General features: G+C 43.5%; 1 protein-coding gene across 1 annotated transcript in view; it reads right to left on the bottom strand.

Moving 5' to 3' along the window:
* Positions 1-6,029: 6,029 nt before the first annotated feature.
* Positions 6,030-12,665, bottom strand: part of col11a1a (collagen, type XI, alpha 1a) — a 79,692-nt gene continuing 73,056 nt past the window's right edge. The window contains exons 60-67 of the mRNA XM_041961059.1: positions 12,148-12,201; positions 12,017-12,052; positions 11,869-11,922; positions 11,513-11,753; positions 10,755-10,867; positions 10,229-10,297; positions 8,360-8,593; positions 6,030-7,497 (exon numbers count right to left, since the gene is read on the bottom strand). Coding sequence (XP_041816993.1) covers positions 7,351-7,497; positions 8,360-8,593; positions 10,229-10,297; positions 10,755-10,867; positions 11,513-11,753; positions 11,869-11,922; positions 12,017-12,052; positions 12,148-12,201 — 948 coding nt within the window. The 3' untranslated portion in view covers positions 6,030-7,350. The remainder of the gene's footprint in view (positions 7,498-8,359; positions 8,594-10,228; positions 10,298-10,754; positions 10,868-11,512; positions 11,754-11,868; positions 11,923-12,016; positions 12,053-12,147; positions 12,202-12,665) is intronic.

Genomic DNA, 12,665 nt, shown 5'->3' with positions numbered 1-12,665 from the left:
AGCTCACAGACATTATATCACTGGCATGTTGACTTTTTCACGTTCCATTTGTGTTAAGCTGAAGCTTTACGGTGTTTGAAGTCAAATATTTTTTTCCACTTGAATCAAACACTCACCTCACTGCATATCCGGCAGCTGATTTACTGAGGGGGAAACTGTTCTTGGAACAAAGCACATCCACTCAAACCCTAGAAAATCTCAGCGTTTGTGTTTGGCCTGTTCTCCTGATGTCCTTAGAATGTTATGAGCAGGTTCAGGTGACAATAACAGTGTTTTGGGTGTCTATCTCGCATTTCTGCCTTCTTTCAGCAGGAGTTTGGCACTCGTTTGGAATCTTTAAAAGGTTTTCTCATAAAGGTAAATAAATAGCCGCAAGATCTGCATTGCAGTCGCCTGATTGGAGCCCTGCTCTCACATGACTCTGTACTGATCGTATTGACAGACCCAGGACAGCAGCAGTTCCAGATGCAGTGTGTGGCACTGACACATACACATGTAATTGTCAGTTGTTATGAACGCAATTTGAGCTCTCTGGCTCCCCACAGTAGCTGATCAACCCCTTCATCTCTTCTATAGAGAATACACGAACATCAAGCTGCTGGGGCTGCTTATTAACCACGTCACAAAAATAGCTTAGAGCACAACGCAGCCATACACAAAGTTTACTAAGAATGGATGTGATGGCGATGGGGTGGCTGGAGATCCTTTTCCTGGGTTTCCCTGCTGATTTACCCAGTTCCTTTCTGAGGACTGTGCGGAGCCGGGAGCCAGGATCCTGCTCTCGAATGACTGCCACTCGACCCGTATTTGTGCTGATGGAGCACTCCGCCTGCATGTTTAATGCCTTGCTTTGAATTCGTGGGTCATACAGGAATAGTAAAAAGGAAGTTTACATGTGGCGCCGTCCCATTTGTCATGTAGAGATGCTCCCTGCTGTATGTTCTGGAGCTGGAATCGGTCTGTGAAGGACATAAGGGTGATTTGAAATTTGGTACAGGGAAAGGCATACTGTTCATCAATTTTAGTTTTATTTTGTATTTTTTGGGAGATGGAGGCAGGGGTGGAGGGTTGGGGTGTTTTAGGCAACATTAGGGGTCCATTAGAGGAGTTAAAATCCACCTATGTTAGAGAAAGACAGAAGTCATTTGCATCAGCATTGCAATTTAACATTGGTCCAGTTTGCCACTAGAGAATGGAGTTTGCATTAAAGCTCTGCTGGTTTACCCGACTTGAACCAGAGGAGCCACTGCTGCCGCTGACCAATCAGCGCTCACCACTGTGACTGTTCTGACTCTTCAAACTGAGTTCAATTAAAGCCCTTTCAACTGCATTTATTTGTGGAACAGCATTAAGAACATTCTTCTTGTTCTACTCGAAAATGAAATTATGATAATTGACTAATACAAAACATTTAATTAATTTTCTAATATACTTTCCTGGTGCGACTCAGAAAGCCATCAAACATTAAGCGCTGCGGGCTGTGTGTGTTTGCTGGGGATGTTTAGGTCTTTTTTCAGCCACTCTTTAACACAAATTGTAAATGGCCACAATGGCCTCTTGCACAGGTGACATTAAAATACTGAAATGCTAATAATATCATAGACAAATGCAGTTTGAGTCATTATGTAGTTGGCAGGAGGCGACAGAAAGCTGATTTTTCAGCTATCAGTTAGTGATCTCACCAATGGAAACATAGCCCGCTGCAAATATTAGAGCTGAAAGAAAAGACATAAAAGTCCCAGAAAATCTTCTTGCTGCAGAATGTAAATTATTAACCTGTTTGTGGCAGCAAAAGCACCCACACAGGCTCAACAAAGAGCTCTGAAATTATTCCCTCTCTCTGTGTGTGTCTACCCAAAAAGTAAGATGCATAGACAGAGTTAATGGACCCATACATGCAAACCTTGGAAAACTAAAAATCTTTGTGTTGAAATCAGAGGAATTCTGCATAGGAAAATGTGTGTGCTTTGTTTTTTAGCAGTATCTCTTCAACTACCTGTGGCATGACTCCAGTATAGGCAATGTCAGCCATTTGGTTGCTCCCCAACTAAAAAACCTCAACAGATGGATGCCATAAAATGTTGCTCAGACATTCATGACCCCCACATGATGAGGCCACGTGACGAGGACTGCTAAAACATGATCAAATTGGTTTTGATCCCCACTCTCGTGTCCCGCTGTCAGCCACATTTTGACCATTTGAAAAACCAGTTTGACCTGAGACGCTAGAAAAAGGCCTCCTGCTATGCCTCAAGGTGATGTGAGGTGAGTGCGATCGCTCCTTGCTGGGTCCAAATGGAGTACAGCTGCTCTCTTGTCTCAGATGAGTATTTTAGCTTCACTTAAAGGCCACAGCGACTGTCAGGTCCCTGCGTGGTCCCAGGGGTGCTGCGTAATCTCCTCACATCCTCTCATGCAGAGGAATTGAGGTGCACTTTGGACTGCCGCAAATGGTTTTTCTCTCATCTATGTTGGGGGAACTGGGAGTGTTGCTGAGGAATAAATGGTTCATGGGAATGATGGCCTCGTAATTACGCACACTCAACTAAAACAAACGGTCACTGGTTACAGTCAATGGAAAAGAGCTTGATAAGGTCAGTGCAAGCGTTTTAAATCTTTGAGAAGTGTTGCAGTTGTAAAGGAGCAGTGTGTAGGATTTAGTGCCATCTAGCAGTGAGGTTGCAGATTGCAAGTGTGTCAGACAATGGCACTCAGCTGGCGGCCCCTGGACCTCATCCGGCGCGCTAAAGCTTCCTGTCCAGCCTTCAGAATATTAATTCATTCAGAAAATGAACGCAACCAACGTTACTGACCAATGAAGGAGGTCCAGGCCGTCCTCAGAGTGATTGTTGATTAGCCTCCTGACTCTAGCAATGATCCAAAAGGTCTGCAGTTTCCTAGTTCACCCGTTTTACAGAATTGGCACCCGGCTTCCGGGCTGAAAACTGACCGGACTATGGGAGGCAGCTCTGGAGCTGTTAAAGAATTGCAAAGTTTGTCTATTAGCAGTGTTGTGTTACAGAAGAAGTTACAGAAGATTAGTAATCAGTTGCATTTATTCTCCAAGCTAATTGAATCTACGTTCCTATCCTCACCTATGGTCATGAACTTTAGGTCACCGAAAGAATGAGATCTTGGATACAAGCGGCTGAAATGAGTTTCCTCCGCAGGGTGGCGGGGGGCTCCCTTAGAGATAGGGTGAGGAGCTCTGTCACTCGGGAGGAGCCCAGAGTAGAGCCGCTGCTCCTCCACGTCGAGAGGAGCCAGCTGAGGTGGCTCAGGCATCTATATCGGATGCCTCCTGGACGCCTTCCTGGGAGGGTGTTCCGGGCATGCCCAACCGGGAAGAGGCCCTGGGGAAGACCCAGGACATGCTGGAGGGACTATGTCGCTCGGCTGGCTTGGGAACGCCTCGGGGTCCCCCCGGAAGAGCTGGAGGAAGTGTCTGGGGAGGGGCAGTCTGGGCTTCCCTGCTTAGACTGCTGCCCCTGTGAAGAAAATGGATGGATGGATGGATGCTAATTGAATTACTCTATTAATTACTGCATATAAAAGTAATCAGTTACTAGGGAAAGTTACTTTTGCAGTACTTTTAAAAGTTTGCTTCAGTTCTCTTATAAATGCACACAAAGCTATATTATTTTAGCGGTGCCTGACGGGATCCTACAGAGCAGTTTTTGCTGAGATGTGGACTCACTCATTGGTAGTTGAACTGTGGGTTTTGCTTTGAGCACTGACTGCCTCCTTGGCAGAGGTTTGAGTGCATTTTCCAGTTAATTAGAGTTGCAACATGAAAATTTTCAACTAACAGGCTGATTCGGCTTCAATATTTATTTTTACTACTTGAAAGTCCGGCCATCACCCAGTCTGCAAAGAAGAAGTCTTACCTACGGGTGGATACCGCTGAGGTTCGCTGGTGTAGGAGAGCATACGGTGGCCTCGACAGGCTACTCGGTCACTGTGCTCTGGATGGAAGCCACTGAGGGACTAATGGGACAAGACTTAGAGAAGGATATTACATGTAAGACAGAGGGCTGGAGACACTGTAGAGAGTTCAGGGCAGACAGAAGAAATCTCTTCAGATGGGCTTTTAAAGTGGGTTTCCTGCCACTTGACATTTTAATGTTCCATCTTTCAAGTGGCATACCTTCTCTTTGTTACCAACAGACTATTTCTGCAACACTCTTCTCAGCCGTCATCGGTTAGTCAAACAGTGCTGTGCTAGTTTGCTGATTCTCCCACTGATTTCCTGTTAATAAAGAATGTGTTTCTTTTGTCAGGTGCGCTGGCATTTTCTTGTTTTCTCTTTATTTCCAAAGGTCCAGAATGGTAAACACACTACTTCCTGCGAGCCACAGGGTTTTCCCACCACACGGCCGTTTACAAAAGCAAACGTGGGCTCTCAGGAAGTGAACGCACTTTAACTACTGTGTTTTGTCAATCAGTGGTTGAGAATAGCAAAACTGACATTTATATGATAATGTAGGAGATTATTACTATGCTCATCCACAACAACTCAAAGAAGTTTGATTACTTCATTTAAATGAACGGTGCGTCTTGAATATGTAAAAAGAAGAATCTCCAGAGACAAACAGGGTATTTGTTAAAGGACTCAAAAGCAAGTTGAAAGGAACATGAGTGTGCAGCTGAATTCTCCTCTGAAGCTACGGGGGAGCATTTCTTGATTGTTTTTCTCGCGTGTGCGGTTCCACATGAGTATTCTCTTTGGTCGCGTCTCTACAAAGACCCCCCCTCACCCACCCTCCGAAGAAAGTAAGATAAAAAGAGAATACAAAGTCCATTTCTTTTGCAGCTCAGCACAGACTTGTCAGTTGTTATTATGTGGATTTCTTTTGCACTCTTCGAGAAGAAAATAAAAGGTTCAGCGGTGGTCAATGCTTTGAAGTGACACAGGCCATCGCTAACATTTATTTCAAGGAGGCTCAGGAGGGCTGAATACTAATTAGGTCTGTTTTTTTCCCCTCTGAATTTCAGGCAGAGGAGTAGCAGGATTGCAGTGATCTGGCTGAAACAACTTGCACAACTGTAACAGCATTCTAATTAGAAACACTGCGGACACTTTGAGGATGAATTCAATTACGGCTTTAAGATAAAGGGGGAGAAATAAAAACTTAAAGGAGTAGTTTGTCATTCTGGAAATGCGCTTATTGGCTTTCCTGCTGAGAATTCGATGAAAAGAATGACACTGCTAGTGTCTGCACTAAACAAGAAGCTGCAGATCAACATGAAGACTGAAACGTTCCCCGTCTCTAGCCAAGGGATTGTGCACATTGTCTCAACCAGATGTCCACATGCAGGCGCGATTAGTAGTTCGTTCCCCTGAGCCATGATAGAAAGTAATGTTGGGGACGGCCTGCGTCGCTTCGAAGGACTGACCACCACTAAACGTGGAAAGAGCCAAGAAACCTGCAGAGCCTCCTGTAAAGATGCAGTGTTGCGACAGCTTTCCTTCGAGGTCAACAAACAGGATGTAACGGGTTAGTCAGTGAGCTTTAGAGGTGCTTGTAGGCAGATTTTACCCAGTTACCCAGCCAGGCTAGCTGCCATTTTTCCATTCCTTTTTACTAAGCTCACTGTCCAGATGTGAGAGATGTGATCACATCTGTATGTACGGACTGCAGCTCACATCTCCATTCCTGTGCTCTGCTGGAGACAACAACCTCTTCTCCCCCACAAAGCCAAACAAAACCAATTCAGGCTTGCTCTAGAACACAGTTTACTTTAGAACAAGCAGCTAATAATTCTGTACTAGTCTCTCCTCACTCTTTTGCAGCCTTTGCATCGGTTGCGTATTATGAGGCTTGAAGTGTTCTTCTTGTTTGTGAGCCTTGAAAAGTCAAACACTGATTAGGCTCAGATACATGGTGAAATACTGCCTCCGTCTTAGAGGCGCATGGAAATAAGCAGCAAATATATTTTTTCATTCTTCCCATGACAAACAGAGGAGACATTTTATTCACGTTTCCATTCATGTAATTATTGTAAGATGGTATTTTATTGGTTTCAAGAGAGATGGAATTGCACCAGCCCAGAGTCTTAGTCGAATTAACATATCCTTGATTTAAAGCATTTGACATTCACAGATCTATTCCAAAGTCATTTTACACAAACCATCGAGACATTCAGCTCACTGTTGTTTAGAATCCAGTTTTTAATATTTAAATGAACTATAAAAAGCACATTAAAACATATTCTCATTTTAGTTACAAAAATGGGTCACCTAAAGGGCTTCTCATTGCATTCACAGAAGGAGTTGAACAGTGGATGTCTAACAGTTACCGTATTTCTCTCTTAAAAAAATCCCCACCCAAAATATATAAACTTAATTGCTTAACCAAGGTATATACAGGGCATAACATCCTTGCATCTTACAGGTTATCAAGAAAGTTTGAGGTATACAACCAAAATAAAAAGCCTGTCAGGAAACAAAACAGAAAAAAAACAACAAATAGAATTAAATAAAGGAAAAATGAATGCCATGATTGCTTCCTACTAGCACAGGATCACAACATTAGTGGGAGATGTTGACGTATTCATGCTGGTTTGATACTTCCAGTTGTTTCACCTACGGTCACAAGGGCAAAACAGCAAATAACCTCAAGCTTTGGACTGTCAATATATACAAAGGGCATACAGTCTAATTTAGCAATAGAGAATTGTTTGAATGCTCACTTTATTTGCTTCATGACAGGTACACAGTATGTGTTCAACAACAACAAAAAAAATCCAGAATTATAAATTTATTTGATTGAATGGTGTCTTTAACTTACACTGCATATCTAACCAACATTGAAATTAAAGAGCCGGAAGCAGAATCTGATACACATGCAAGTTTTGAAAGTGGATTCAGAAATAACAGTATTGTACAAAATAATAATTACAGTTTTTTATATAATTATCAAAATACACCTTCTTTCTTAGCACCTCTTTATACTTTTTGTGTTTTTTGAACAAGCACCATTGTAGTCGTTTTCATACAGCACCTGGAGAGTCCAGGGAGGAGGTCTGTGTCCCCTCGTGTCGCCTGACCCCCTCTCCTGGTTACCTCCGATTCACCCTCCTCTGCCACGCGTTCAAATGTCCTTCACCTTTGCTCCATAACGTGGTTAAGTCATGTGGTTCGAGCCCTACAAGGGCAACAAGTATTTTCCTGGGTTACACGTACATACATGGAAAGACATGTTTGCTACACCATCTTTTATTCAAAACTTGCATGTGGCATAGAAAAGGGTGGGGGGCTAGAAATGGGGTTTGGTGGTACCCAAAACGTCTCAACTTGACTTTCTTTGCTGGCCCCATCAAGTCCTTTTTTTTCTTTTCCGTTTTTATTTAGCCAAGGAAGCAGACGGGCCCAACTTCAAACCCAAACTTCTGGTTCGGGTCCCCAAAGTCAGTCAACATGACGTCGATGATTGGAACCTGATCGATTTTGGGAGTATTAATCTCCATCACAGTCTTTCCATAGCCCTTCCTCGTCTGCAACAAGAGAGACGCAGAGGGTTAGACAAGCGAATCCCAGAAAAACACACACATTCTGTCCCACTTCTCACCGCTCGAAACCTTTTACCGCGAGCTCATCACCGGGCCGGTGGGAAAACTTCACTAATGTGTGTCTGAGATGAGTTTTCACAGCCATCAGTGACAACCATAGCTTTTCACTCTGCCTAGTTTCACTACTAATGTGATTTCATAGGAGTAATAGTTCTGTTCAGCAAGTGCCAAATGGATGAGAAACTGATTAAAACCATTCAAAGCTTGGCACTTCTTTGGCTTTTATATGAAACAGCGCAGGAGTAAATGTGTCGGAAATCACGCTTGATTTTTGCAGGGAAATAACCTCTTAATGGGTTTGTTTCTTAGCAGCCGCAGCTAGCTACATCCCTGATTCCAAACAAGACGGGACGCTGTGTAAAACACACAGAAAACACAATGTGATCATTTGCTAATCCTTTCTGACGTATACTCAATCAAAGACAGGACAAAGACTAAATACTGTATTTCTGTTTCATCTCATCAGCTTCATTGACTTTTGTTAATTTATGATTATTCTGAATTTGATGCAGCAGCAGGTTTCAAACCTGTTGTCACTGTTGTCATTAAACAGTCCATTTGCAAATGATTGTATTCTGTTTTTACTTATTTTACACTGCGTCCCAACTTTATTGGAATCAGGGTTTTGGCATAACTCATCCAAAAAGCCTAGCTTGACAGAGCAATTTGAGGGCCAACACAACAGCTCACACGCTATTTGCACCAAAACGCCGCCATTTTGACTGATGCCAGTGACAGACTGAACTCTTGGACTTCAGCTCTTTTAGACCAACAGGACAGGGCTTACCGCACAGCCGTCTGAGAGGGCCTTGATGTAAGGGTTGTTGTCGTAGGACATCTCCTCGTCGTTGGCGCCCAGGAAGCGCAGCGCCTTGTCATAGCTGTCGCCGGTGGCGTCGTGCCACGCCACAGACTGGTGGCAGCTGTAGGTGAAGTTCTGCCTGGCCGAGGCCGTCAGTAGTCTGAGGAAGGTCATCTGCACCATGTTTATTGAGTTTCCTTCTGCGTCAACATAGGAAAGCTGTTGGAGGGCAAACAGAGAGAAAGAGAGCTCAAAATGAAAACACAAGCAAGAGTCTGCATTCTCACTTACCAGTCTGATTTATGTGTACTTTATAAAAAGCAAAAGAAATATAAGTATGAATATGAAAGACAAATGTTCAAATATGAAGGAACAGTCATACATAACAAAAGAATAAAACTAACAAAACATTTTCCACTCAAGCTAAATAATAACCAGAGCTCGTTTAACATGTTCTACATGTCAACAAGCTCTAAACAAGAACAGAACAGAGCTGGCTCATATAAAAAGATCAATTAGCCAGAAGTTTTCCAGCTGATATGCAGTAACCACTGCTGTCTCTGAACCCATCTAGTTCACAGAACAGCTCTTACAAGGCCACTGCCTAATAGTTAACATTACCACCAGTTGCTCCATCACGATTGCTTGTACCATTACTGAATGGAGCCGCAGGACTTTCATCCAAATAACTGCTGAGGAGTTTGAATATGGCCATTAGAGGACGTGTTACGTCACCTAAAAGCCCCCCTGCCTGACTGACTTCTGCTCAGACGGATTCAAGGTCCACGTCGACATCCCCAAACCTGAAGAGAGCACCGTTCCACAGCCACACAAGGCTTTCTACACTGACGCCTGCCAGTGCTTCAATTCCAACACGATCCAATTACTGCACTAAATCTGTATCTTTAGCTTCACTTCAATTCTGTTGGGTGTTGGCGTTTTGTGGCTCCATGTAAACACAAGCACGAGTAAATGAGACAAAACCAAGAAAGTTGGAATCCTCGCAAAATCATTAAAGCTTCTGATGTGCAAAAACCCCGAGGCATGATAATCAGATCCATTCATCATTGTGTGTGAGAATGAAATACCACATGTACAGTACTTTATATTTGCATGTGTTTGTCGACTCTATGACCCTTTCTGACTCTCTTAGAAAACTTGAATGTACAGAGATAAGAGGTTTCAGGACACACAGGACCCTGATTAACATTAACTTTGTGTGAACCTCGTCTGAACGTGAGCATTGAAGGAGCCCTCAGTTCGTTACCAGACGTACTGTACGTTCAATCCCACAGAGCCGCACACAGTGGAAACACATACGCATGACACCGGTTTGATGGAGCAGGACAAACTTGCTTCTTTCATTTCCGAGTACAAGAAAACAGCATCTGATGTTTACGGAGACAGTTTTTAACTGTTCGGGGGCAGAGCGGGGACTACTGGAATACTAAGCTTTGAGGCATTCTGCCTGAATCCTCTGTAATGTTTTATTGATGCTCTGTTCTGTGTTTGCTGCAGTCTAAGAATTGCAATGTTCTGACAATGAAAATGAGGCACGAGTTCAAAGGGAAGGAGAATATTTTTAACTAAAAGCCGATCGTGTTCACGATGAAAGCGTGTATCTTGCACTCTGAATTCTCTCTGCTGGGGCTTTGCCTAAAATGTGAACACTGAAACCATCAGGCACTTTGGGATTTCTTTATGGGAGCAACTTGGGGTCACTCCCTCGCAATCCCATGGCTGGTGCTGCAATTTGAGGTTATCGGCGGCTGGAGCTCCTGAACAGGTGTGTGTGAGAACGAGGGAAAACAGAAGAAGTGGAGCAATCCTTTGAGTAAAGCACTGCAGACTTACTATTTTACCACGTTTGAATTCACTGAACCATGACCCCGGGACTTCTTTGGGCCATGAAGATATTCTGACCTGCAGGAAACAACACCAGACAGAGCACATTAATGGCAGACATTATCATGGGCATTCCTTCTTGTCATGAATCATGCAGCAAACAAACAAAAAAGGATTCTTGCTGTATAAAGCACAGCCTCTAGGGTGGCATCAAAGTTTATTATCTGGCAACAGAAGATAAACCTGTTTGTTATTTCAATATCTCTGAAATATTGTTTTCACAAACTTGGTAGAGTCAGATCATTCCATGGTATTTGCCTTTTGGTGGTTTTAGAGCTGTTTGCACAAAACTGAATATTTAGTTGCTAAAAGTTTCACCCTGAAGCAAATCGAATGGCTTCTTTTGACAACGTCAGGTGGTGCCGAGCTGTTTGCTGATGTGTTGGTTGAACATGATGGCTTAATATCCGATGAGAAACGGTGATTAGAAACAGGCGGTTATGAATCTCACGGGTACAAATCCAAAGTCACTTACTCCATTAGACTTCTTATCTGGATAGATGCAGGTTTCGCCCCCAGCGGTGAAGTTACAGTAGACTTTAAAAGAATCCCCAGAGCAGCCTTGGTTCGGATCAATCCAGTACTCGCCTGAGGAGAACCAAGCACACTCAAACATCCCGTTCTAACAGCGTCCACAGAAAACGGCTCAAAGCTCCTTTTCAAAAATGAAGTGTGCTGTATTCCTTGATCCTATGTGAAATCCTGCTCCAGAGTAGCTCACTGCTTATTTTCGTGGCTTATACACAGCTATATAAAATATTATCACTATGCCTCAAGCAAGGTATAATTTATGCGCAGCAATTTTGACTAAATGTTTTTCCTCAACAGAAGTAAATTGAGGACTGATGAACCTGAAACAGTCCATCCTGCTGTAAACGACAACTTTTTATTCTTATTGCCTCACTTTGCATGTTGATAGACTCTAATAGCACTGAGGAAAGCGAGGGCCCAGAATAACTTCATTAAACTGCAAACAGTGGGCACATATTTACCAAAACAGGCCGACCAAACGATAGCAAAGGAAAAAAGTTCAAACACTGATGAGGGCAATTTTGTCTTGGAAATGTTCTGTTATTTGTTTCAGTTTGTAAGAAAAACAGGCGCCTTGACCAAAAAGAAAAAGAGAGAGGCTGGAGAGAGACACAGATTTGTGATTTACAGTGATGAGACAGACGTGCTTCCAGATCAGCTCTTTACTTTTGAGATTAACGCCTGTGATTTGACCGGGCTTACCATCGGGGAACTCTGGGTGGCAGAGCTGCAGGTCTTTGCATGTCCTGGCCGGGTTGTTTTGCGTGCCCATGGGGTACTTCATGCGCTCGATGTCCTGTTTGAGGTTGTTGAGTGAGCCGAAGATGTCCTCCATGCCCTCGCCGTAGTCCATGATGGCGGCGTCCGACTGCATGTCACTGGAGCGCTTGGTCTTCTTGGGTGACTGGATGGGCAGGGGCTGGATTACTTCACCTGGTGGGCCCTGTAGGGTGCGGTGGGACAAACTGGTTTTGATTCCTGACCTTAGATGTTGCACAATACTACAGTTCTATCACTGATTGGAAAAACAGGCAAGAATCACGGTCTTAAATACTCACAGGAGGACCAGGAGGACCAACTGTACCAGTGTCTCCCTTTGGACCAGCGGGACCCTGGAATAGATACAAGAAGAGAGACATATTATCCAAGAGGCCTCTAACATACACACGGTGATAATATGCCTTAAAACACACCGATAGTACTCACACTTGAACCCTTGGATCCCTTGGGGCCTTGCGGACCCTGAATGAGACAGGACATAAGCACAGCAATTTAGCAAAGTCATTCTATCATCAGCGTAGAATCCAAATGAAAGACTGAATCAGTGGAGGACTTACAGGCAGACCGGGAGGACCTGGGGGACCGAGAGGACCGGAGGCTCCGGCGATACCCTGTGATAAGATGAGATGAAAGCAGATATGTATTAAAGAACGATTGGAGAGAAAAGTATTATTGTGAGGCTTGAGTAATGAGTGAAATGAAAAAGCTATAATATAATGGCAAAGGACCAGAAACATGGAATGAATATTTAGTTTATGAGCTGAACAGATGCATAATGGGAAGACGCTTTCACAAGGAATTATGGAGATTTTTATGAAGTGAGACAGACAAAGTCTTTACTTTAGCCATCGAGAGAAGACCAAACGCTGCACTGCTGGGGTGCTGTTTCTTTGAAGCCAGCAATTCACAATCTTAAGGCTCAATTTTGTCAGGAAATGAAGCCAGACAACATGAGGCCCATTTCTAGGCCTGGAAATAGAAATGGTAAACTGAGTGAAAACTTTTTGAAGCTCTTGTGCTTTGACAAAAGGGGACATTACGATTTTATTAGGCCTAATCTCCAGATACTTAATCC

Source organism: Chelmon rostratus, chromosome 20, assembly GCF_017976325.1.
Source record: "Chelmon rostratus isolate fCheRos1 chromosome 20, fCheRos1.pri, whole genome shotgun sequence".
Taxonomy (NCBI): Eukaryota; Metazoa; Chordata; class Actinopteri; order Chaetodontiformes; family Chaetodontidae; genus Chelmon; species Chelmon rostratus.
Note: the sequence above shows the minus strand (reverse complement) of the source record. Positions and strands in the feature narration are given on the sequence as shown.